This window comes from Sorex fumeus, unplaced genomic scaffold (genome assembly GCF_029834395.1).
Source record: "Sorex fumeus unplaced genomic scaffold, SorFum_2.1 ptg000024l, whole genome shotgun sequence".
Classification (NCBI taxonomy): Eukaryota; Metazoa; Chordata; class Mammalia; order Eulipotyphla; family Soricidae; genus Sorex; species Sorex fumeus.
In genome coordinates, this window is record NW_026606081.1 from 21566675 (window position 1) to 21590887 (window position 24213).

At 61.7% G+C, this 24213-nt stretch overlaps 1 protein-coding gene across 1 annotated transcript in view; it reads right to left on the reverse strand.

Annotated features, from left to right (window-relative positions):
• Positions 1 to 1007: 1007 nt before the first annotated feature.
• PLCH1 (phospholipase C eta 1) overlaps positions 1008 to 24213 on the reverse strand; it is a 44641-nt gene continuing 21435 nt past the window's right edge. The window contains exons 4-25 of the mRNA XM_056114314.1: positions 21455 to 21584; positions 20753 to 20923; positions 18064 to 18157; positions 17420 to 17623; positions 15589 to 15709; positions 15095 to 15266; positions 14237 to 14344; positions 13238 to 13405; positions 12079 to 12138; positions 11034 to 11119; positions 10832 to 10929; positions 10434 to 10613; positions 10190 to 10297; positions 9211 to 9335; positions 8861 to 8945; positions 8005 to 8151; positions 7305 to 7384; positions 6599 to 6658; positions 5956 to 6310; positions 1773 to 2206; positions 1365 to 1652; positions 1008 to 1289 (exon numbers count right to left, since the gene is read on the reverse strand). Coding sequence (XP_055970289.1) covers positions 1008 to 1289; positions 1365 to 1652; positions 1773 to 2206; positions 5956 to 6310; positions 6599 to 6658; positions 7305 to 7384; positions 8005 to 8151; positions 8861 to 8945; positions 9211 to 9335; positions 10190 to 10297; positions 10434 to 10613; positions 10832 to 10929; positions 11034 to 11119; positions 12079 to 12138; positions 13238 to 13405; positions 14237 to 14344; positions 15095 to 15266; positions 15589 to 15709; positions 17420 to 17623; positions 18064 to 18157; positions 20753 to 20923; positions 21455 to 21584 — 3556 coding nt within the window. The remainder of the gene's footprint in view (positions 1290 to 1364; positions 1653 to 1772; positions 2207 to 5955; positions 6311 to 6598; positions 6659 to 7304; positions 7385 to 8004; positions 8152 to 8860; positions 8946 to 9210; positions 9336 to 10189; positions 10298 to 10433; positions 10614 to 10831; positions 10930 to 11033; positions 11120 to 12078; positions 12139 to 13237; positions 13406 to 14236; positions 14345 to 15094; positions 15267 to 15588; positions 15710 to 17419; positions 17624 to 18063; positions 18158 to 20752; positions 20924 to 21454; positions 21585 to 24213) is intronic.

Here is a 24213-nt window from a genome sequence, read left to right on the forward strand (position 1 = left end):
TTACTCTTGGCGGTGCTCAGGGGACCATATGGGATGCTGGGAATTGAACCCGGGTCGACCGCGTGCAAGGCAAACGCCCTACCCGCTGTGCTATTGCTCCAGCCCCCAAAAAATAATTAAAAAAAAAAAAAAACCTAATGGAAATACTGAAACACAAACTGTGGCTGAAACCAGGTGGTATTGGGATCTCTCCGGGCATCCAAGGGCCAGCCCAGAGTCATCAGGAGGGAAGGACGCACCAGTGCTGAAAAGTCGGCTTTAATCACATTTCCATGACTTCCAAGAACATCATTGCAATGATACAAAAAGCCAAGAGGGACACGGGGATGTGCAGCTAGAAAATGGATTCACAGTGAGTAGGACGTGTGGAACAGGACTGCTTCTCTCTCCAGGGAGGAAAAGGCTCTTCCCAGGCAGCCGGGAAGATGCAGGGGGTCTCTTCCACAAGCAGCTCCTGTGCACTCCCCACGGAGAGCCGCCATGGGATTTAATTTAATCGGGTAATCAGATGGACATGTCCACGTGACATACAGAGCCATCAGCAAAATCACATAATAGACTTGCATAAAGTGACCCTGTCTGCACAGATGTTTTGGCTCTAACTCATCACCACCCCCCTTCCCCGCACCTCTACAATGAGGCTGTTGGTGAGCCTGGCATGGGGGCCTGGTCGGTAGAGCTTCCCCGGTCTCCAACCTGAACGAGGTGTCGTAATCGCGTGTAGGTCTCAAGGGTGCAGGAAAACCAGGAGCAAAGCTGGTCGTGAAATGAAAAATCCCTCCCTTTGCGGCAGACCAGACAGGATGGACCTGAGCAGGACACGGGGTGGAGCGTCTGGGGAGGTCCAGGGCCACCATGAGGGCCACCTTGAAGTGAGACGTGGGGTGAGGTGGAGGTGACGGCTGGTGCCTCCCGGTCAGTTCGTCCCAGCTGGTGCATCCAGCCGGGTGCGACCCGGGTGCATCCCGGCTAGTGCGTCCTGGCCGCAGTGGACAGACAGGAGGCCCTCACAGCCTCAGCAGGAAATAGATCTCCGGCTTGTTGGCCCCTCCAGGCTCGGCCTGCAGCGCGCGGCCTTGGACGCACAGCGGATGCAGGCGGCCGGGCCGCGGGGCAGCACAACCCTCTGGCACGCCACGGCCCTCGGCGCCCCTGGCACCCAGGTAGCCCGCGATGTAGGAGCCAGTGGAGTGGCGCATGCCCAGCGGCTGCCCGGCGCGGGGCTTGGAGCGCAGAACCACGGCCGCACCCACCGCATCCTGCGCACCCCCAGTGCGTGCCCTGGCGCCCTGCGTGCCCCCGGTGCCCCCCGCGTCTCCGATGCCCCCCCCCACCGCGCCCCTCACGGCCCCCGCCCGACCCGCGTCCCGCTCCCTGGCGCGGCTGGCGATGTTGCGCACGCGGCTCTGGCTGCGCGAGGACAGCTTCCTGGTCAGCGCCTCCGGCCGGGCGTCCTCGGGCTCGCCGGACACCAGCCTGCGCAGCTGCTCCGTGAGCGCGTCGGCGCCGGGCCTGGGCGGCGGGCCCGCGGCCACAAAGCTCCGGCTGATGCAGCGGTACTTGCCCTCGAAGGTGCAGGCGATGTCCTCAGAGGTCAGGTCCCCCAGGCTCTTGGACTTGCACGGGCTGGGCAGCGCAGGCGCGGGCGGCGGGCGCGGGCACCAACTGCCCCCGGGCCCCCGCGCGCCCGGCCCGCTGGGTTCCGCGCCCGGACAGCCCGGGGACGCCGGGACCCGGGAGGGGCGCTGGCCGGGCCGGGGCACAGCCGGGACCTGGTGCGAGGGGGGTGCCGCGGGCGCGCGCCCCGAAGGGGACCCCCGCGACCCAGGGTCCTGGCGCACCGCGTCCCAGGCGCCGAAGGACACAGTCCCAGGGTCCACGCCCACCTCCACGAGGCTGCTGTCCGCCGAGCAGAAGCAGAGTGCAGCCCAGTCCGGAGCGGCAGGGGCCGGCGAGGGGCAGGGCTGGGACGCAGATTCCGCGGGGACCCCGGGTTCATCCAGCGGGTCCCCCAGCAGTGCCGAGATGGAGCTGCCCGGCTCGCTGTCCAGGGACAGCGCGGCCTGGTCGATGAGGCGGGAGACGTCGCTGTCTGGTGGGTCTGGGTGCTCGGGGGCCGAGGAGGATGAGGAAGACAAGGATGAGGACAGGCCCGGGTGTCCAACCGTGGCCGGCCCTGCGCTTCTCCCGTGGTCCTGGCGTTCTGCTGGAGGGAAAGGGGGCGTGTTGGGGGTGCGCCCACCTCCTGCAGCCCGCGGACAGACAGATGGAGAATGCGGGTCAGCAGGGGGCAGGCGTGAGGATGGACACAGCGCCCATGCGGCCTGGGTGCATGGCAGGCAGCTCGCGGATGTTACCTGGTCTCCTATTCAGATTTGTACTAGACAGACGGAGGCAGGAAAGATAGAACAAGACACAGGTTAGTCTGCGCGGCCAGGACACACGACTCGGCCGCGCGCGAGTCCCATCATCTCAAGGACTGGCGGCGGAGGCCTCACCCACCAGCTCCATCCTGGGCCCTGGCCCCACAGCCCCTCTCTGACCAAGCCCCACACACATCTGAGTGCGTCATCACTTTAGTACACAAGTGCCCGGGGCATGCCACCTTGAGAGAGGCAGAAAGGGACCGAGTCAAGACCTCGAGTTAAAAACAACAGTTTTGTGGGTTGGGGTTCGGCCAGCCTGCGGGAGCTCACACCGCCATGGCCAAGCTCCCCAAACACACACGCAGGAAAAGCCACTTCACTCACTAGGATTATCCCACCCCGCTACTCCTCTGCCAACAAATTTATGAGTTCAGTTTTTCTCGACCAGATTATTTTAAGAGTTTGCAAATGTCTCAGCCATGAAAAATTTACTTTTGACTATTTTCCTGACTCAGAAAAAAATTCTTTATCATAAAATTGAAAACTCGTGAGGCCAGAACGTTTGTACAGCAGAAAGGCGTTTATCTTGCATGTGGCCAACCTGGGTTCAATCCCAACATCCCATATGGTTCTCCGAGCACCACCAGGAGTAATTCCTGAGTGCAGAGCCAGGAGTAACCCCTGAGCATCACGAAAAAAAAAAAAAAACCTGTAATTCTTGAGTGCAAGGCCAGGAGTAAGCCCTGAACACAGTCGGGTGTGGTCCAAAAATAAACGAGAAACCCAACAATTATAAAGAAAAATTAATATCCTATGACAGTACTACTCAGAGCCCTTTAAGCTTTTGCTCAATAGAATTATGTTCAATACTAGTTTTCTCCAAAAAAACATGTCCGGCTACATAGAACTTGAAATTCTTCCTTTCCTCTGTTTAACATTTTATTCCACACCTTCACTGGAATTACTGCTTGTTCCAAATGCTTAGCACCCGCATGTAAGAATTAGTGGCATCTAAGGGGCATCTAAAAGGTGGGAAACACCATCTTGTTGTTTGCTGCCCACCGGTCTCCCTGCAGCTGACATTCTGCTCCCATTCGGCCACAGATCCTATGCATGGAGCTTGATTTGCCATCTCAAAAAAGGGTCTTTCAGAAGCACAAGGACTTAATGCAGAACCCAGCAGCTTGGAGCAGAAAAGTGAACGGACTATGTGTTAATCCAGGCCATCATGTCTGCCCGGAGGGGAAAGGGTGTTGCTCCCTTCCGCCCTCCTCCCTCTGGAAAGAAAGATGGCGGCCACATGGGAGCCTTGTGGACAGCAGGTATGAGCCGGGGGTGTGGGGGCGACTAAAACCTCATGGGAAGGGGGGCGTTCTGGTCCGTCCTTCACGCCCTACCGAGGTCACCAGTTGCCCCCCAAGAGCGGCTCTCCGGCACGACCACAGCCCCAGAAGCACAAGGACTTGATGCAGAACCCAGCAGCTTGGAGCAGAAAAGTGAACGGACTATGTGTTAATCCAGGCCATCATGTCTGCCTGGAGGGGAAAGGGTGTTGCCCCATTCGCTCTCTCCTCTCTGGAAAGAAAGATGGCGGCCGCATGGGAGCCTTGTGGACAGCAGGTATGAGCCGGGGGTGTGGGGGCGACTAAAACCTCATGGGAAGGGGGGCGTTCCGGTCCGTCCTTCACGCCCTACCGAGGTCACCAGTTGCCCCCCATGAGCGGCTCTCCAGCACGGCCACGACTCCAGAGCACAGAAACCAATCTCTTAATTATCTGACTTTCAGTAGAAATACTTCCAGGGTTAATAAGTAAAATAGCGGAAATCCAAAACCAACATTTAATTCTTGAACCCAGCTGTAGAAAGCAAATCACTTCACAATGCTTTTTCAGCATGTCTGATTTGGGGAGGGGGGTAAATTCTAAATAATAGTGGTGCATCTTTTATTGAAACAATGAATCTAATCAAAGCAGATAGAGTGTTAACTAGAATTCATCTGCCTCGCAGGCACTGGGAGGGGTGGGGGGTGGGGTTTTATTGGGGTTCTTCGGGGTAAAAAATAAGTATTGGTAAAGGGAAATGTGTTTGATATTTGCATGACTGAGACCTAAACCTGAAAACTTTGTAACTTTTCCCACAGTGATCCAATAAATAAATTATTAAAAAAAAAAAAAGGGCCTTTAGGTGTTGGGAGGATCCTCCCAGGATGGGAGATACATGCTGAAAGTAGACTACAGACCGAACATGATTGCCACTCAATGCCTCTTTTACAAACCACAGCACCCAAAAGAAGAGAGAAAACAAAAGGGGATGCCCTGCCACGGAGGTGGGGTGGGATGGGGGGGGGGACAGAGGGTGGGGGGGCTACTGGGATCAGTGGTGGTAGAGAATGGGCGCTGGTGGAGGGATGGGTACTCAATCATTGTATAACTGAAACCCAAGCACAAAAATTTGTAAGTCTACAACTGTACCTCATGGTGTTTCACTAATAAAATTTTTTTTTAAAAAGGGGGCCTTTAAGGTAAATTTTCAGGCACATATTTTTCCGTTAGCAAAGCTATACACTTTTAAACTCCTCTCCCCTCCTTCAAATAAATCACATGGATGCAGGTTTTGGGGCTGTGAGGGTCCGAAGGATGGGAGCCCATGCACCAGGCCCTGGGGTCAGTACCAGCTCCTGATGGTCCCTGAGCACAGCTGAGGAAGCCTCACAAAAACAGATTCTCCCACCCAGAATATCTGAGAAGCCTGACAGCAAGGGCCCTGGGCTCTGCCAGGAATGGATCCCTGACCACAGAGCCGGGAGAGGATCCCTGATCACAGAGCCGAGAGTGGATCCCTGACCACAGAGCCAGGAGTGGATCCCTGATCACAGAGCCGGGAGAGGATCCCTGATCACAGAACAGGAGAGGATCCCTGAACACAGAGCCAGGAGTGGGTCCCCAATCACAGGACAAGGAGAGGATCCCTGATCAGAGCCAGGAGTGGATCCCTGATCACAGAACAAGAGAGGATCCCTGATCACAGAGCCAGGAGTGGGTCCCCGTTCACAGAACAGAAGTGGGTCCCCAATCACAGAACAGGAGTGGGTCCCTGATCACAGAGCCTGGAGTAGCCCCTGAGCACAGCTAGGTGGGCCCAGAAACATCCCCCCTAAAAGAGCAAGAGAAAATGGAAGAAAGCTCAGCAACCCCAGCAGACTGCAGGCTGGATGCAGGCAGGAGGCGAGAGGGTCCTGCCGTGTCTGAGGGCAGCAGTCTCTCCCCTGCGCTGCTGAGGGAAGGGCAGGCGCTGGGCTGGAGGCTGGGCGCAGGGTGGGCCACGCTCCTCCCCCGCCCCATTACACAGGCCACTGACACACGGTGCAGGGGCAGACATGCCAAGGGCCCCACAACCCCTGGGACCCCCAGACGCCCTTCAGCTGCTCCAGCATCATGGGGGCCCTGGGCTCTGGGGCCGCACCCCCAGCAGGTCTGGTCTAAACAGGAACCAGGAAAGCCCTAGTCCGCCCACGAGGGGCACAGTCTGCCCACGAAAGCCCTAGTCCGCCTGCCGCAGGGCCACAGCAGCACCAGCCGGGCAGACTCACCTTGTGTCTCCTCCTGGCCTCCGGGGTCTCCTGCCCGGGCCGGCAAGGGCAGGGCCAAGGGCTCCAGGACACTCCTGTCCACAGGCATGGACACGGGGCGCGCCTGCAGGCTCCGCGGCGCCCTCCTCAGCACGCTGGCCGGCTCTCGAGGGGCCTCCGGAAGCTCGTCCCTGGCGTCCACCTCCCCTTGGAGTACCAGCTTGCTCTTCTTCCTGCCCTTGGTTGGGGCACTGGCCGAGCGCCGCAGGATCCGCTCGCCCAGGGAGCGTTTGCGGACAGCGTGCGGGGTGCCCTCGGCGATGCCAGGCCGGGGGTTCCGCGAAAACAGCCCCTTCAGGCCCTGCAGCTGGCGGCTCTGGAAGGCGAGAACCGGACATCAGGGTTCCTGGCACGCGCGGCCTCAGAACAAGAGGCTCACAGCCACGGGACAGACACGCGAGTGTAGCCCATGGCCTCAGGACAACAGGCTTGCAGCCACGGGACAGGCACACAAGTGCAGCACGAGCCTCAGGACAACATGCTTGCAGCCCCACACAGGCACACGACACAGAGTTCTGGCCCGGGGGGGACAAGCTGCAGGGGACAGGCCCACACAGAGCTGGACGCCTCTGGGCGCATGCAGGGACCACGGCTGCAGGGCTACCTTCGTGGCACCTAGAACGTGCAGGATGGTGTAACTGGGGTTGAGGATTAGTGGGCTCCACTGCAAGGAAAGAACAACAGCGCATTGGGGTCCTTGCCCGGAATCCCCTCCCGCACCCGGGAGCAACAGATCGACCACAAGGTGGTGGGCTTAGGGGCAGTGAGGGCCGCACCCATTTCTCCCCTCAGCGTCACTTTACCCAGGACAGGTTCCACCCAGTTCAAGTCCTCAGTGACCCTCGGGTTCCTGTCCTGGGCGTGCTACGGGGACAGACCACTCTTCGCCGGCATGGGCCCCAGAGAGAGGACATGGCGCCCGGCCCTGTGGGCGCGGCACCCAGCTCCCAAGGACGCGGAGGGAGAGGCCAGCCGCGTGCAGGACCCGAAGGACTCTAGGGCCCCGCCTGGACACTCCATCACTCTGGGTGTCTCCCGGGCTGCAAGTGGCCCACCGAGGTGACCCGTGCGTGAGCACATCCCCCCAGGAGCACTGTGGGCTCCAACCTAACCCTGCACCCCACCTGCCACACCCGGGCCTCCCCAGCTCCCAAGGTGCCACTGCTGGGAGACAGTCTTGGGTCCCTGAGACCCAGGCGGGAAGCCTTGAGGAGTGGGGAATGGGCAGGACGGGTGGGAGGGGCCCTGGAGGGTGGGGCTCTGTGGGCGGGATGCGGGGGCCCCCACGGGTGGCTTTGTCAGGGCCTCACCTTGCCGTAGATCTCGTTGATGGTCACATGGACAAACAGCGAGGCCTCAGGCAGCCCCTCCAGGTACACGTGACGGTAGCCTGGGGGAGAGAGACGGGTCCCTGGAAACTCACCCTTCTTAGCCCCAGCCTGGTTCTCTGTGGGGGCCACACCCTGCAATGTTAGGGCCAAGGCCACGATGCTCCAGGCTCACCCCTGGCTCGACTCAGGGGTCACTGCCGGGCACAGAACCCAGGTGGGCGGTGCTGGCCCGGGGCTCCCTCTCCAGCCCGAGTGCTTGTGTTTGGCTCCGGATCCTCCAGCCTGCTGACCCGATCCTAAGCTCTGCCCGAGGGTGTGGCCACGATGCATGTTTTAGGGGCCCCGGCCCCAGCGGATCCCCCTGAGGCCCATCCCCCAGTCCCCGCCAGCCTCCTGCCCTGGCCCCACCGGTTGCACCTGGGACCTCTGGAACATCATGGGGCCCACAGGGATCCTGCAGCCCCGGGAGAAACGACCCCCAGGGCACAGGACCCCGAGGTGATCGGCCGACCACCCCCCTCCCAGGAAACATGGCCCAGTCCCCTCCTCAGCCCGCGGGGCCTCCATGCCCCTGGCCAGCCCGGTGCTCCGGGGAGTGGTACCCGCATTAGGCCTGAGGGTCCCTCCACCAGCGCCCATTCCCTGCCACCACTGATCCCAGCACGGCCGCGCGGCTGACCTGGCGCCAGGCTGCTGAACGGGACCGTCCTCTGGCCCACGAAGTCCCGGCCAATGGGGTCATGGTCCCACACCAGGAAGCGCACGAGTGCAAGGTCGGGCATGTGCACTGTGAAGGTCAGCGTCTCCTCCCACACAGGGTTAAAGCCTCGGAGAGAAGGAGCGACGCTCAGCCGCAGCTGAGAAATGGGTCAGCGGAGAACGCGCTTTGGGAGCCCTGCAGAATGTTCTGGAATGCTTCCAGGGACCCACGGGAATGACCCAAAAACACCTGATGTGGCACCAAAGAGTGATGGCGTTCGACCCACCCAGAGCCCTGCGAGGAGACCAGGGCCAGCCTGGGCCTCTGCCGCACCTGCAGTTGCCCAGGACCGGGCATGGCATGGCGCCCCCGCCCAGAGGCCAGCTGGTGAGGGCCGGGCCCGGGTCCGAGCTGGTGACAGGACAGGGTCTGACTCCCCAGAACGCTGCCCACTCACAAACAGCACCGCCGCTGCCTTGGCAGAGAAGCGGGCGAGTTGGGAGCCTTCCAAGCCAAGGAACCAAGCTCAGAGGACACGGCCAGGAGGCAGAGGGACACTGGTGCTGTGGCCTGCTGGGCCTGCACAAACGCAAGGCCTTGGAAGGAGAGAAGCACCATCGGGCAGGCCCTGACCGTGACAGGCTCGCAGGAACCAGGCCTGGCATGTGCATGTACAACTCCCAGCCAAGCCCCAGTCTGAGCACCGAGGGGGTCAAGGGACATGCAGAGGCCACGGAGGTGACCCGGGGCTTGGGTCTCGCCCACAGACACACTTCCTGCTGCTGCAGCATCTGCTCAGGGACGTCCTGCAGAGGGGACACCACAGCCATCGTACCATTGTCGTCCACCACTCGAGTCTGGTCTTTACAGCAGTCAACAGGCAAGCCGAGGATCTCGACCTCAACGAAAGGATCGATGATCTAGAAGGACAGAAGAGTGATTACAGGGGCGCCCTTCTCTACAGGTGAATCGACTGGAAAATCGCTGCCCAGATGTCCAAACAGCAGCTGGTCTCATCAGGGGCTTACCGAGGGCAGGAGCTGGGGCAGGCGCGAAAGCCGGGGACACTCGAGTCCAGGGGAGGCCGACCCAAACCGGAGCTTTTCCCAAAGATGGGCAGAGAGGGGCTGAGACAGAGAGGAAAGGGAGAGAGCGGGCAAGGGTGACGGGGACCCTGGGACTCACCTCACCCCGGTCCCCAAACATGGAGTCCGGGGGCTTGGGGAGCTGCTGGCCACTGATGACTTTCAGGACCAGCTGCTTCTTGGGGTTGGCAGGAAATGGGTCTCCAGAGAAGGGGTTGAACGTCCCTATGCAGGGAGGAAAGTGAAGTTAGACTTAGAGCTGGCATCACAAGAGCACACACATGCACACACACAGGCACACACAGGCACACGCAGGAACACACACACTCGGTCACACATGCACGCACACAGTCGCATGCAAACATGCTCACACACAGCCACACGTGTGCATACACCTATATGCTCAGTCACAAGACACATGCACACTCAGTCCCACATGCACTCACATGCTCACACATGCACACACACATAGTCACACAAACATACGTGCAAACACCTATATGCTCAGTCACAGGCACATGCATGAACATTCAGTCCCACATGCACTCACACGCTCACACACGCACACACACACACACACACACATAGTCACACAAACACATATGCACACACCTATGTGCTCAGTCACGGCACATGCATGTACACTCAGTCCCACATGCACGCACACACCTCGTCTCAAAGACAAGACACAGGCATGTACACACACATACACACACAGATGAACATGCGTGTACACACAAACACAGAGAGATACATATTCAGACACATGTGTGAACACGCACACCGGGACCCTCATGCACACACATGAGTACACACGGGGTCACGCACTCACACATGCACAGGTACACATAGGTGGACAGGCCTTACGGAGTCCACAGGAGGGAGCCAGGGTCCACCTCGGGGCCTGGTCTCTGCAGGGACAGGAGGGTCCTGTGGCCAGCCCGGAGCAGGCCCCGACCCCAGGCCGCCCCCCCATGGCCCCTGCAGTGCCAGCAGTGTGCTGCGGGTGGGCACACACGCCGCCCCCACCCACGGGGCCCCAGGAGCCAGCACCGGGCAGCCCGTCCTGCCGGCCGCACCTCTGCACATCTGCTGCGGTTTCAGCACGTAGCCGCAGTTGCCGTTCGCCTGGAACTTGGCACGGTTCAGCTGCATCATCCGCCCCTCGGACTGGTAGTTCAGGGCCACTGCAGGGGGGAGTGGGTTAGGGCGTGGCCAGCGGGGGCAGGGCACTGGCAGTGGGGGTGGACAGAGGTAGAGACAGAGCAGGCAGCGGGCACAGACAGAGAGACAGACAGACAGGCAGACAGGCAGCAGGCACACCCAGCTGGCAGCCGGCGCTCCAGTAGGGCAGCGGGTTGAAGTTGCTGGAATCCACGCGGCAGGCAGACGGGTAGACCCTGGTCAGCTGCCGCTGGTTGAGGGCCATGAGCTGCTCCCACTTGTGCTGCAGCAGCTGGCGGGCTCGGGCCTCGCTGAAGGACAGCACGTTCCCCGAGGAGCCTGGGGAGGGACGCAGGGTACAACACGGGCACAACAGGGCACACAGCGGGCCGGAGGACCCGTGTCCAGTTCCGCCGGCCGCCCCTACCGGCCCCCGACTGCGACTCTGAACCCGGGTTCTCCGCGCCCGCCGCAGGGCAGCTTCCGGAGGCACCTGTGACCTCCACTGTCGGCTCTGGGCTGGCGGGAGGCTGGGCAGCGGGCAGGAGGTCCCGTACCATCATCCACGAGGTCCCGCGCAGCCACCGAGTTAGTGTAGACCACCAGGTCCGACAGCTCCCGGCACAGCTTCATGGTCTTCCTGCGGCGGACCGGCCTGGGGGGACACGTTGGGATGGGGGCTCGGGACTCCCCAGGGGGGCTGCGCCCGCCCCCCAGCCGACACAAGCCACAGCTCACGGGCACCTGCGCTGGGCTCACCTCGGCAGCTGGCCACCCTCCCGGCCAGGGTTCTCGGTCACCTCCTCCTCGTCGGAACTACACGCCCTGGACAGTGACTTCCCGGTCTGCAGCAGGAAAGTGAAGAACCGTGGGGCGGGCGGGCGGGGTGGGGGGATGAACCCCCGGGCCTGCACCTGCCCTTCTGCCAGGCCACGGTGCCCAGCTCAGGTGGCGAGGAGCATGCAGGGACAGCTCCCACCTTCTAGAACCTTGGCTCTGACCTCACCCACAAAAGTCACTCTGTAGGGTCTGTCCTTGCACACAGCCCAACAGCTACCTCCGGTCACTCTGTGCCTGTCCCTACCCATGGCCGACAGCCACACCCGGTCACTCTGTGTCTCTCCGTGTGCAGCCCATCTTCCAAGCCATGGTCTGACTCTGGGGGGTGGCGGGGGGGTCTCCCTGAGAAGCTCCGGCCTGTCCCTAGTACAAGCCCCTTTCGGCCTGCATGGCTCAATACACGCTCCACCTAGGCATGTCCACCACCAAGTCCAGGCCACCAGCCTGTCTCAGGACTCAGTCAGAGCCCGGCTTGGCCAGTGGACCCAGAGGAGACAGGCTCCAGCCCGAGCACCAGCATCTGTGTGTCCGGCCCCCATGTTCCAACCCTACAGCCAGCCTGGAGCCTGTCCACTAGGCCCTGGGCCCTCACTGGGTCTGCACAGAACCTCCTCTGTGTGTCCACCTGTCTGACTGTCCACCTGGTGCTGGACACCGTCTCCTGTCCACCTGGTGCTGGACTGTCTCCTATCTACCTAGTGACAGGCACCGTCTCCTGTCCACCTGGCGCTGGACATCGTCTCCTATCCACCTGGTGCTGGACACCGTCTCCTGTCCACCTGGTGCTGGACACCGTCTCCTATCCACCTGGTGACGGGCACCGTCTCCTGTCCACCTGTGCGCGCGCAGCCCCGGCTTCGCAGGGCATGGAGTGTTTGCGTCTGCCCCCGCCTGGCTCTCTGGGCACCCGGCTGACCCCAGCACCCCCCAGGGCCTGCAGAGTCATCCTGTGGCTGGGTCCTACCTTCTGCCTCCCAAGGCCCACCACGTGCGGCGTCTTCCTGCTTCCCTTGGTGCGGGAGCGCTAGGAAAGGAAACACAATCAGGCCCCTTATCGCTGACCCTACCCCCCACAGAGCTGACCCCGCCTTTCTCCCCGCCCCACCCTGTGCCCAGGGTGGCAGAGACCCCGGGTGGGGAGGCCAGCACCAGCCTGAGCACACGGGGACTCTTGGGCCACGCACGGCCATGTGAGCATGGTCAGAAGCCCCTGGGGGGGGGGGGGGGTTCAGTCCCACGCGGTTCAGCAAGCGTGAGGCCCTGAGCTGACCCCAGGCTGTCAGCATGTGCCCGCAGCGCTGCTCGGCCGCCCTCCCACAGTCCAGGATGGACCTGGCCTGTCCAGCCCTGCCGACCTGTGGGCCCTCTCCCCCACGCCGAGCACAACGGCCCTGGCAGAGATGCTGCCCATGCCATGTGTGAGGGACCAGTCAGTCCCTGGGACACTGACCCTCACAGGCAGACCCCAGGCTCTGGGTTCACTCCAAAACTGCTCTGGAGGGACTCCCATGGCTGTGCAGGGACCCCGTATCCTCACAGGGACCCCCCCATGGCCATGCAGGGACCCTCATGGCTGTGCAGGGATCCTTATCGCCGTGCAGGGACCCCATGGCCCCACGAGCTGGGTCTTGTTCTGAGTGAGTTTCTCTGCACCTACCCAGGGCTGAGGTCCCTTCTGCCCACAGCAGACCTTCCCTAGGCCACCGTGCCCCGGTCCCGACCTGGCCTCAGTGCTGGCCCAGATGAGAAATGCCCTGAGGAAAGCCTGAGGGTATCCATCAGACAGACGAGGCCCAAGCCAGGGACAGGCTGAGTATGAGCGTCCTCAAGCTTGCCTGGCCGCGGGTGGGAGTCTAGTCAAGAAGGTCACTCAAACTGAGCAGCGGACAGAGGGGGGTGGCCAAGGGGTCACCCACAGGTCAGGAAGGGATGACCAAGGGGTCACAGGGTAGAGGGAGCAGCCAAGGGCCACCATGTAGGTAGGATGGCCCAGGAGTCGCCATGTCAGGAAGGACGGCCGTGGGGCCAATGCACGGTGGACGGTCAAGGGGCCAGTGGATGGTCAAGGGGCCACTAGACTGGGTGGATGGTCGAGGGGCACCGCACCGGGTGGACGGCTGTACCTGCCGCTGCTGCCCCAGGTGGGCGTCCAGGCCCTCGCGTGTGGCCCGCAGCAGTGCCCGCACAGTGCAGCCATCCGTGTCTTCCCGCGCCCGGGCCCGCTCCCTCAGCAGCAGCTCCAGCTTCCTGCGGGTGGTGGACTCGGCCTGCAGCTCGCTGCCCCCAGCGCTCTGTGGGCAGACCAGGTGTATGGGCCCAGGTCCCTCCCTCCAGGCTGGGGAGGGGCTGAGGAGAAACCCAGGACAGAGCGGGAACGGCTACAGGGGGACGGGAGCCAGGCGGCAAGCTCCGTCACAGCAGCCCCCACGGCCAACGAACTCCACAGGGACGGGACCCGAGATGCATGACCAGCGGGTCACCTGGGGCCCACACAAGGCGGGTACGGAGAGGCCCAGAGCCCGGCACCCGCAGCAGAATCGGAGCCCAGACGGGCTGTTCTCCACCCACTGCTCCAGGCCAGAGCCAGAGCCCAGTGGGGGACACTCGCCTTGCACGCAGCCCACCGGGTCAGGTCCCTGAGCACAGAGCCAGGAGCACCCCTTAGCATGGCCCAAAAACTAAAGAAAAAACTAAAGAAACTGCTCATCGCTGGGGAGAGGACAGATGCGGGCATCTGTGGGAGGCCGTCCTGGGTGGCCGTCCTGAGTGAGGAGGGGCCACACTGTGCCAACCCTGCCAGGACGTGGCCAGAAGCCCAAGGGAGCAGACGGCTGTCACGGCTGTGTGTGGCGCCACCCAGCGGAGCTCCAGGGTCTGGTAGCAGTGCCTGGGGCCGCTCTGGGGCCACTCATGCTCCCTGTCCACTCACACCCCTGCCCCGGGTTACCATGGCTCCCCCTCCCGCCCACACAGACCATATGGCCCCATCCCACCCACAGACAGGTTCCCCCAGCCACACGGATCCCCACCCACAGACAAAGACACAGACACGGGCCCCCATCACACTCCACCCAGGCGTGGCCCTCCCGCCCGCCCTGGCCACGGCCCCTCCCCGCACTCACCTGCCGCTGCGGGAACCTGCACTCCTCCTCCAGCTCGTCCGCGCTGTCCTCGTCAGACACCTCCCCCTCCTCCGCGTCTGCCCCCAGGTGCGGGGGCAGCTTCTTGCTCTGCAAGAGTCACGTCCTCACGCTCATGTGTGTTCAGAGCAGGGAGGCCTCGTGCATCAGACATGGAGGGGCCAGGGGACTTGAGGTGAGTGAGAGCAAGTCGGCACACCTCAGTGCAGAGGGGCCCACAGCGGGTACGGGACAAGATCACAGGATCCACACAGGGCAGGACCATGGGATCCACATGGGGACGGGACCACAGGATTCACACAGGACAGGATCATAGGATCCACACAGGACAGGACCACAGAATCCACATAGGGGACAGGATCACAGGATCCACACAGGGCAGGACCATAGGGTCCACACAGGGCAAGGTCACGGGATCCACAGGGGAGACAGGATCACGGGATCCACATGGGGACAGGACCATGAGATCCACATGGGGACAGGCTCACAGGATCTACACAGGGACAGGATCACAGGATCCACACAGGGACAGGATCACAGGATCCACACAGAGACAGGATCACGAGAACCACGCGGGAGTACAGATCACAAGATCTACATGAGGACAAGATCATGGGGACCACATAGGGGATAGGATGACGGGAGCCACACAGGGACAGATCACAGGATCCACATGGGAACAGGATCACGAGAACCCATGGGGGTACAGATCACAGGATCCACATGAGGACAAGATCATGGGGACCTTGATCAGGATCCTGTGGGAACAGGATCACAGGATTCACATGGGGACGGGATGACAGAGCCACACGGGGACAGGGTCGTGGACTCCTCTCCCACCTTCAGCAGGATCTTCCCTCTCAGACTCTGCGGGCTTGGCAACTGCCCAGCATCCCCCATATGCACAGCTGAGAGGTCCAGCTTGTCCCGCAGGATCTCCTTCAGGTACCGGGCCAGCTTCCTCTGCTGGGGGACACTGCAGTGGTTCTCGAGGGACAGGATGACCGGGAAGCTGGGGACGGTGGCAGGGCAGGCTAGTGGGGCCCCCCCTGAGCCCAGACCCCGCTGCTCCTGTGAGCCTGCCCCGAGGGACCCACCCCAGAGACGCCTGGGACAGGAGAAAAAGCAGGTTCCATCCCGGCACCCCTACGGCCCCTGAGCCCCACCAGGACCCATCCCTGAGCGCAGAACCGGGAGTCATCCCTGAGCACCGCTGGGGGAATTCCCCCCACCAAAAAGAGCAAAGCAGAGACAGGAGTGGCCGGAAGCCGGAGGTCACAGGCGGGGTCAGGCCTGGAAGCATGAATGGCCCCGCCCACGTCCAGCGCACTCACTCGTTCTTCTCAAAGGCGGCCCTGTTAATGGTCTCCACCACGTCCCGGAACAGGATCTTGGAGGTGAGGGTGTAGCCGTGGTGGACCACAGGTTCCCCATCGGGCCCATCCCAGCAGTCCACTGAGAGGAGGGGCAGGGAGGGGGGAGGGGAAGGGACGAGGGCGGGAGAGATGGGGGAGACAGAAGAAAGAGGGAGAGACAGAGGAGGAGAGGAAGAGTGGGGGAGAGGGAGAGAGACGGGAAGAAAGGGGGAGAAAGAGAGGGAGAGACACAGGGAGAGGGAGACAGAGAGGGGGGAAGGCGGAGGGAGAGAGGGAGAGTGAGGAAGAGAGGGAGGAGGAAAGACAGGGAGAAGAGGGAGGGAGAAGGAGAGAAAGGGAGGGAGGGAGGGAGAGGGGGAGAGAGGGAGCAGCAGCCGTTAGCCCCAGCTCCAGCCTATTGACCATGAGGTGGCCTGACCAAGATGGCTGTGACGCCCGCCTCAGCAGGCCCAGGCCACAGCTGTCGGGAGACTGGTGCCAACTGTGGGGGGACCAGCGCCAGCCATTGCTGTCAGGCTGGTTTCCAGGTGCAGACTTGGCAGATTCTGTGCCATGCCGGAGGCCCCAGGGCACATGTATTTCTTCAGGAGGGGCTTCTCCTCCCAAGCCCACAGGCCACTGGCCAGGTACAGCCCACCCTGGTGGGCCCCAAGAACCCCAAGCCTGAGCCCTAGGCCTTCAGCCCTGCTGTTGACCAAGCATGTCCCTGTGGCCCCCACACTCCACATAGGCGCCCGGGATACCCCATCAGAAAACTAACAAACCTCCTCCTGGTCATGAGCTGTGCTTCATCACAATACCTCAGTCACCACCGTCTTGGTCACTGACGCCTCAGTCACCACCATCTCAGTAACTGATGCCTGGGTCACCATGTGTCAGTCACTGATGCCTCAGTCACCACCACCTCAGTCACCACCACCTCAGTCACCAACACCTCAGTCACCAACACCTCAGTCACTAACTCCTCAGTCGCTAACGCCTCAGTCACCACCATCTCAGTCACCAACACCTCAGTCACTAACTCATTAGTCACCATCATCTCAGCCACCAACACCTCAGTCACCAACACCTCAGTCACTATCATCTCAGTCACCAACATCTCAGTCATCAACACCTCAATCACTAACTCCTCAGCCACCAACACCTCAGTCACTAACACCTCAGTCACTAACTCCTCAGTCACTATCATCTCAGCCACCAACACCTCAGTCACCAACACTTCAGTCCCTACCTCTTCAGTCACTAACACCTCAGTCACTAACTCCTCAGTCGCTAATGCCTCAGTCACCACCATCTCAGTCACCAACACCTCAGTCACTATCATCTCAGTCACCAACATCTCAGTCACTAACTCCTCAGTCAACATCATCTCAGTCACCAACACCTCAGTCACCAACACCTCAGCACCAACACCTCAGTCACTACCTCTTCAGTCACTAACGCATCAGTCACTAACTCCTCAGTCACTAACGCCTCAGTCACTAAAGCCTCAGCCATAGCCACTTCAGTCGCTGACCTATCAGTCACCAATGCTTCAGTCATGGCTGTCTTAGTCTTACACCTCAGTCACTGCCATACTGGTCACTTATGCCTCAGTCACCACCATCTCAGCCATCTCGGTCTCTGACGTCTCAGTCACCAATGCCTCAGTCACAGAGGAGTGTCCTCCCCTCCGGCCAGAGGGAGATCAGTCGGGGGTAGTCCAGACACTGATGCTCAGGGTCCCTGTGTGGCCTCATGCCTCAGGCAGCCCCCCGACAACCACACCCCGCAGCCTGCATGGGCGCACCTTCCACGCAACGGCAGCCATCCTGCAGCACGCGTGCATACATGTCAGCGCGAGACTGGGACAGCAGCTGGTCGCCCGTCAGGTAGGTGTTGTGTGAGGCCGCGATGTAGTAGCTGCTCAGTGGCTGCTCCATGTCCTGATGCACCGTGCGGTGCTGCGGGTTGAAGACATCGCAGGCCGGGCTGCGCAGGAAGTGGGTGAAGCCTGGGGGGGACACGAAGTGGCCGCGTGACCAGACACCTGGGCAGCGACACCTCAGGAAAGTGAAGCCGCCTGGCCGGAAGCCCAGAGCATGGAGGGGCTTGCTCCCAACCAGTGGCATGGCAGAAAGACACGGGCCAGGGTCTCGGGGGAGGACATGGGCTGTGGAACTCAGGGGAGGACACGGGCTGGGGACTTGGGGAAGATTACTAATGTGGGAGTCAAATGGCCTTCTCACAGTGGCCAGGCTGATGCTGTTCCATGACAGCTGCCTCCTGGGGGCATCTGAGCCCTCCCTGGCTCCCTCTCAGACCCTGACACTGGTTCTGTGGCATCTGGGCTGGGCCCAGCCCACGGCGGCTCGGGCAGCCACTGGCCCCTGCCCAGGAAACGTGCCCAGTGCCTGGCTGGTGGCCCAGAGGGGAACATGCTGCGTCTCTTACCCTCTATGCCCAGGACACCGTTCGCCCTGTTCTCTTCTGAGACCTCAAACGTCCTGATGATGTCGAGACAGTCCTCGGTGGTCACGTTGTTCATCTAAACACGAGAGCGTTAGCTGAGCCCAGCAGTCTCCCACCTGGCGCCCATAGGGACAACACCCCAACTTCCGCAATCCTCCCACAGGGCAGCGGGGCAGTGGCTCCATCCTTGGCAACTTCTGGGTTCCATGGCCGCGGAGCAGTGGTGGAAGGGTGAACACGAACCCACAGTTCAAGGGTTCATTGGGCTCCAGGTGAACCCTGGACAGCTTTTTGCACCGATGCCCGGGCAGGAGAGAAGTACCTCCTGGCTAGCACGGTCTGCGTGCACCAGAGTCCGGGACATCGAGGTGACGAGATGGGCAGTGAGGGCAGTGTGCCCATCCGCGGCCCAGGCGCTGCAAGGACCTGGGGCTACACCCCTGCAAGACCCACTCACGGTGGCAGCAGGAAGCAGCATTGTCACAGGCACAGCCCAGGGGATGCCTGAACACTCTCCTGTCCAGGGTGATGTTCGTGTTGGGCCGTGCTTCCTGCCATCAGGGCATCTCTTGGGGCCATCTGACTCAGTCTCCACTTAGGCGCTAGTGAATCCGGCTTTTTAAAAGCCTGACCACATTCAAGTTCTCTGTAGGGGGGCTGTGGCCTATAATTATGTACACATTTCTGTCTGTGTGCATGTGCATGTGTGTGCATGCATGTGTGTCATGTGTGAGCCATGTGTGCATGCATAGGTGAACATGTGCATGTGTGTACACACATGTGAGCGCATATATGTGTATGCCTGTGTGCATTCGTGTGTGTGTTCGTGTGTGTGCATGTGTATGCACATGTGTGAATGTTAGTGTGTGCATTCATGTGTGTTCATGTGTGTGTTTGCATGCATGCATGTATGTGCACATGTGTGCGCATTCATGTGTGTTCGTGTATGTGTGTACACGTGTGCACGTCTGTGTGTATACATTCATGTGTGTGTTTGTGTATATGTGTGCACACATGCCAGGGACGATGCTGTTCCTTCAGGCCCACAGCCTGACGATTCTCAGCACGTCCAGCACAGAATTCCAGTAAATGTGTGACTCCCTTTAGTCAGGCTAAAATGGCCGTGCTTAAATCATGTGAAGGGAACAGCCTCTGGCCTCGCAGACACTCTCCCTCAGGAGGCGATGCGGCCGGCCCTTCTAGGTGCTTCTTGGGAAAAGACTCAGTTCCCATCATCAGGAGCTAGTTCCTGCTCGGGGCCTTTACCCGGAGTCCGTGCCCCTGTGCCAGACAGCGCCACGCATAGTTCCTTCTCCCTGTCACCGGCCTGAGTCCCCCTCCTTATTCCATTCTCTATTCCTGGTGCTGCCGAGGCCGGGCCGACCCCTGACCTCCCAGCTGAGCTCCGGCCCAGTGCCCTGCCAAGTGGCCAGGCAGAAGGCTCCAGAAGGCACCCGGCTCCACCCCTCTCGTCCTGCGGACTTGACCTGCTTCCCCGTCCTCCCCCGCAGGCTCAGCAGCCCCATCTGTCCCATGGGCCCACGGGCCCTGGCCAGCACTTGGGCCCTTGGGCAGCTGGTTCCGTCCGTCTTTCCAGTCGACTCAGCCCGCTCCCAGCCCTCTGCCCCCACATACCGCGCTGCTTCCTGGCTTCCTCTTCCTCCCGTCGCTGCTGCCCAGGGCCTGACCCAGGAGGAGCCTGCTGGCCCGGCCCGAGCAGCCTCTTCAGGGGGCTCTGCGCAGACTGGCCGGAGGCAGCAGCTCAGAGACCAACTGGCAATCGCCTTTCAGACTCTCCCCCTGCCCACTCCCTCCCCTCTCTCCCACCCTGGTGGTCCTTGGTGGCAACCCCAGTGCCATGCTTGCGGCTCCCTCCCGCAGTGCCAGAGTTGGAGCCGGATCCTGCCTGTGCTTAGAGAACTCTGCGGGGCCGGGGCAGCCTCCCTGCAGGTGTGGGGGGTCTCGGTCCTCCCTGCGGGTGTGTGGGGGTCTCGGCCTCCCTGCGGGTGTGTGGGGGTCTCAGCCTCCTTGCGGGTGTGGGGGTCTCGACCTCCCTGCAGGTGTGTGGGGGTCTCAGCCTCCCTGCGGGTGTGGGGGTCTCGGCCTCCCTGCGTGTGTGGGCGTCTCGGCCTCCCTGCGGGTATGTGGGGGTCTCGGCCTCCCTGCGGGTGTGGGGGTCTCGGCCTCTCTGCGGGTGTGGGGGTCTCGGCCTCCCTGCGGGTGTGTGGGGGTCTCGGCCTCCCGGCAGGTGTGGGGGTCTCGGCCTCCCGGCAGGTGTGGGGGTCTCGGCCTCCTGCGTGTGTGGGGGTCTCGGCCTCCCTGCAGGTGTGGGGATCTTGGCCTCCCTGCGGGTGTGTGGGGGTCTCGGCCTCCCGGCAGGTGTGGGGGTCTCGGCCTCCCTGCGTGTGTGGGGGTCTCGGCCTCCTGCGTGTGTGGGGGTCTCGGCCTCCTGCGTGTGTGGGGGTCTCGGTCTCCTGCGTGTGTGGGGGTCTCGGTCTCCCTGCGGGTGTGCGGGGGTCTCGGCCTCCCTGCGGGTGTGTGGGGGTCTCGGCCTCCCTGCGGGTGTGGGGGTTCTCAGCCTCCTGCATGTGTGGGGGTCTCGGCCTCCCTGCAGGTGTGGGGGTTCTCAGCCTCCTGCAGGTGTGGGGATCTCTCCGCCCCACGGGCCCACCTTCTGCTCCGCCCTGAGGAAGCGTGCCAGCTCGTCCGGGGTGAGGTGGTCCTTCTTGCCGCTGTGGCTGAGCAGCAGCAGGTAGAGGTCACGGCGCAGCGACATCATGCTGTAGAAGACACAGAACTCCTCGAAGGCCAGCGTGCCCCGGTTCTCGTCCGTGTCCGCCTCCTGCAGGCAGGTGCCGGGATGAGAGCGGGCACGGGGCTGGGTCCGGCCACACGCGTGTCCCTGCCCCGCACACGTCACCCCCCACGTACGCACACGTACATTCCCCCGGCCCCACGTGTCATCCCTACATGCCGGGGACACGTGGCTACGAGCCGACCACCAGTCACCCACAGCGGGGACAGGAGCAGCCCAGGGCCAGGACGATAGTCCAGCAAGCAGGTGGCCCAGCTCACTCCCCGGCACCCCGGTATCCCCTGAGCTGCTTCTGGAGAAGCCTTTAAACTGCCCCTGCAAGGGAGGCCACGTTCTGCAGAGAACCGAGTCAGTGTAAGAGGGAAACCAGCCCTGCTGTGTCCGGAAACACAGTGACAACCCAGGGCTGCAGCCTGAGCGCAGACCTGAGCCCAGCGGGAGCACGCTGGCCCACTGCCCTCCAGCCACTGCCCTCCAACCCACCGCCCTCCAACCCACCGCCCTCCAACCCTCCGCCCCGCTGTCCTCTGACCCCCCCCTCCGACCGCCCCATCGTACCTGGAACATCTGCCTGACCTTCCTACGGGGCAAGCTGACGTTGAGCTTGTGCATGAGCTGGTGGATCTCGTCTATGCTCAGGAGGCCATCCCCGTTCTTGTCGGCCTCCTCGAAGGTCTGCTTCACCCACGTGAATGCAGTCAAGGAGCAGGGCACCGAGTGTGGCTGGCCGGACCCTCCCTCTGGGGCCACCTCTCTCCCCCTGGCCCCCCAGGACACAGCCCCTGCCCCGCGCGCCCGTTCGCCTCGCCCTCACTGGAGAGGTACAGTCAGGTTCCTGTGGGTTCCTGCACAGAGGGGAGGCTGGGAAGCAGCAGGACTGGGGGACCCCGGCCACCCCTTGGCCCTGCGCCCGACATCTCTATCATTTTGGGGGGGCACCCAGCTTCTCACAGGCTCAACCACCGAGACGCACCCACCGCTCCCAGGAACACTTCATAGTGGCTGCAGCTCGGTGGTCACGACTGTGGCCAGAGTCCAGGAGCAGGCAGGACCTGGGGGAGGGCCCGGTCAGCCATCTATCCCAGAGTTCAGGGTGGTCAGAGCCCAGGAGAGGGCCCGGTCAGCCCTCTATCCCAGAGTCTAGGGCGGTCAGGGCCTGGGGGAGCCCTCTATTCTGGAGTTCTTACTAAGTCTCAAAGGTTCGTTCGGGCCTGGACTACAGACCAGGCTGCAGAAGCCCCCGTGGCCCCACCCCACCACCGAGGCGCACTGTCCCCGTCTCCGGGGGTCCCGCTGGAAGGGGCTCCCGAGGCTGGGATTCTGCTGTCGGAAAAGCCCCTTCCTGCTGGCTGCGGCAGGGAAACACAGGGGGACCCCAGCTCACCTCCTCAAGACAGGCCACATATGCACCCCAGGAAGTCTGAGTCCCTGCCAGTGGCCAGCCACACACTGACTTCAGAACCGAACCTTCTAAAAGCAGAGTGAAGGGCCAATGCCCCCATTTCCCCCCAGAACCTGCAGGAGGGCAAGATCGACAGGTGGGATTTGTGCCGGGCAACTGGCATGGTCCAGCTGTGTGCGGGATGCGGATGCTGGTCTCCATGGCAACCTGGTCCCTCGCCAGCTCCCATCAGGTCAGCTTACATAAATGCTCGCCGCTCTGGACTCTGGCAGGTGACCACACGCCTTCTGGGTGCCCGAGCACTGAGACCCCCTCAGCACAAGCCCGCCTTGGCACCGGCGTCCCTCCTGGGTGGAAAGGGCCAGGGTCGGGAGCAGTGCTGAGCCTGCCACAGAGGCTGGGTGCAGCCCTGCGTGCAGCCGCATCTGAGCAGAGAGGCAGGGCTCGCCTCCTCCACACCGCAGGCCTGTGGGCATCACCCAAGCAGTGCCCGAGTTCCAGGTACCACTGCCAACATGTGGTGGCATGGGCGCTGGGTCCTTCGGGACACCCTAACGCTGACACCATGTCCTTCCCCGTGGGACCAACCCCAGCCCTGATGAACTCCACTGCCTAGTGGATTCGCCAGACACTCATTGAAGATTCATTCTTCTCATCCTTCATTCACAGCTGAAGACTCTGAGTTTGAGTGCAGTAATGATGAACGCTCAGACCTGTTCTCTATCAGCGTGATGAAGTGTGTGCCCCACGAGGGTGTCTCCTGCCATGAAGACACCAGCGAAACACTCCAAACTCCACCAGGCCTGGGACACCATCGACACACACCAAACTCTACCACACCCAAGACATCATCAAAATGCACCAAATTCCACCAGGCCTGGGACACCATCGACACACACCAAACTCTACCACACCCAAGACATCATCAAAATGCACCAAATTCCACCACGCCTGGGACACCATCGACACACACCAAACTCTACCACACCCAAGACATCATCAAAATGCACCAAATTCCACCAGGCCTGGGACACCATCTAAATGCTCCAAACTCCGCCACATTGGAGAGTGATCTCCGGACTCAAGTGGCCTCCCTCACTTGTGCTCTTTGCTGTTACTGTGACTGTTGTCACGGTGATTTTCCAGGTCGTGAGGATGACACTCAGACCCATAGTGACACAGGGGAGCTCTCGGCCTCCAGCCACAGCCCTGCCACACTCCCCCTTGCCATCAGCTCCTATCACATATCTCCCGTCCCCTCAGCTCCAGGCCGGCGGCACTGGCACCCATGGCCTCCTCATCCTCTCCCTCTCTCTGACCAATCCTTGCCACCCGCTCCCCAGGCAACCCCATTCCAGAAGCCCCCCGAGTGTCAGCTGGTGTAATTCAACATGAAGACACCCTAGGCAAGCAGACCGGGTCTGAAGACACCCAACTGCCAAATGCATGGGCCCCACAGCCTTCGACTGGGTCCCAGCATGGCACCTACCATTCCCTACATCACTGAAGCGCCCGTGGGGCACACGTGTGATGTATATGTTCCCTCGTCCAAGCGCTCAGACACTCTAGAACATACACAAAAGGAAATGAGAAGGGGCCTCCCTCCACCTCGCCCGGGAAGAGTGCGAGACAGGCCACGAGGGTCAAAGAAGCTAAATGGGAGAAGAAACACACCCACGTCACCGTCTACCAAAGTGCCAGAGAAAACAACAGGCAGAGGCATGGCCAGCTGTTTCAGCCCCGCCACGTTGGCCCTGTTCAGCCAGCAAACCCCACGGACAGCGGGAGCAGAGACCTTGCAGATTCCTTGCAGGGTTAAGCCCACGCTAAGCACACAGGGTTAAGGCCCATGCCAAGCATGCAGGGTCAAGACCCACATCAGGTGCTCAGGGTTAAGGCCCGTGCCAAGCACACA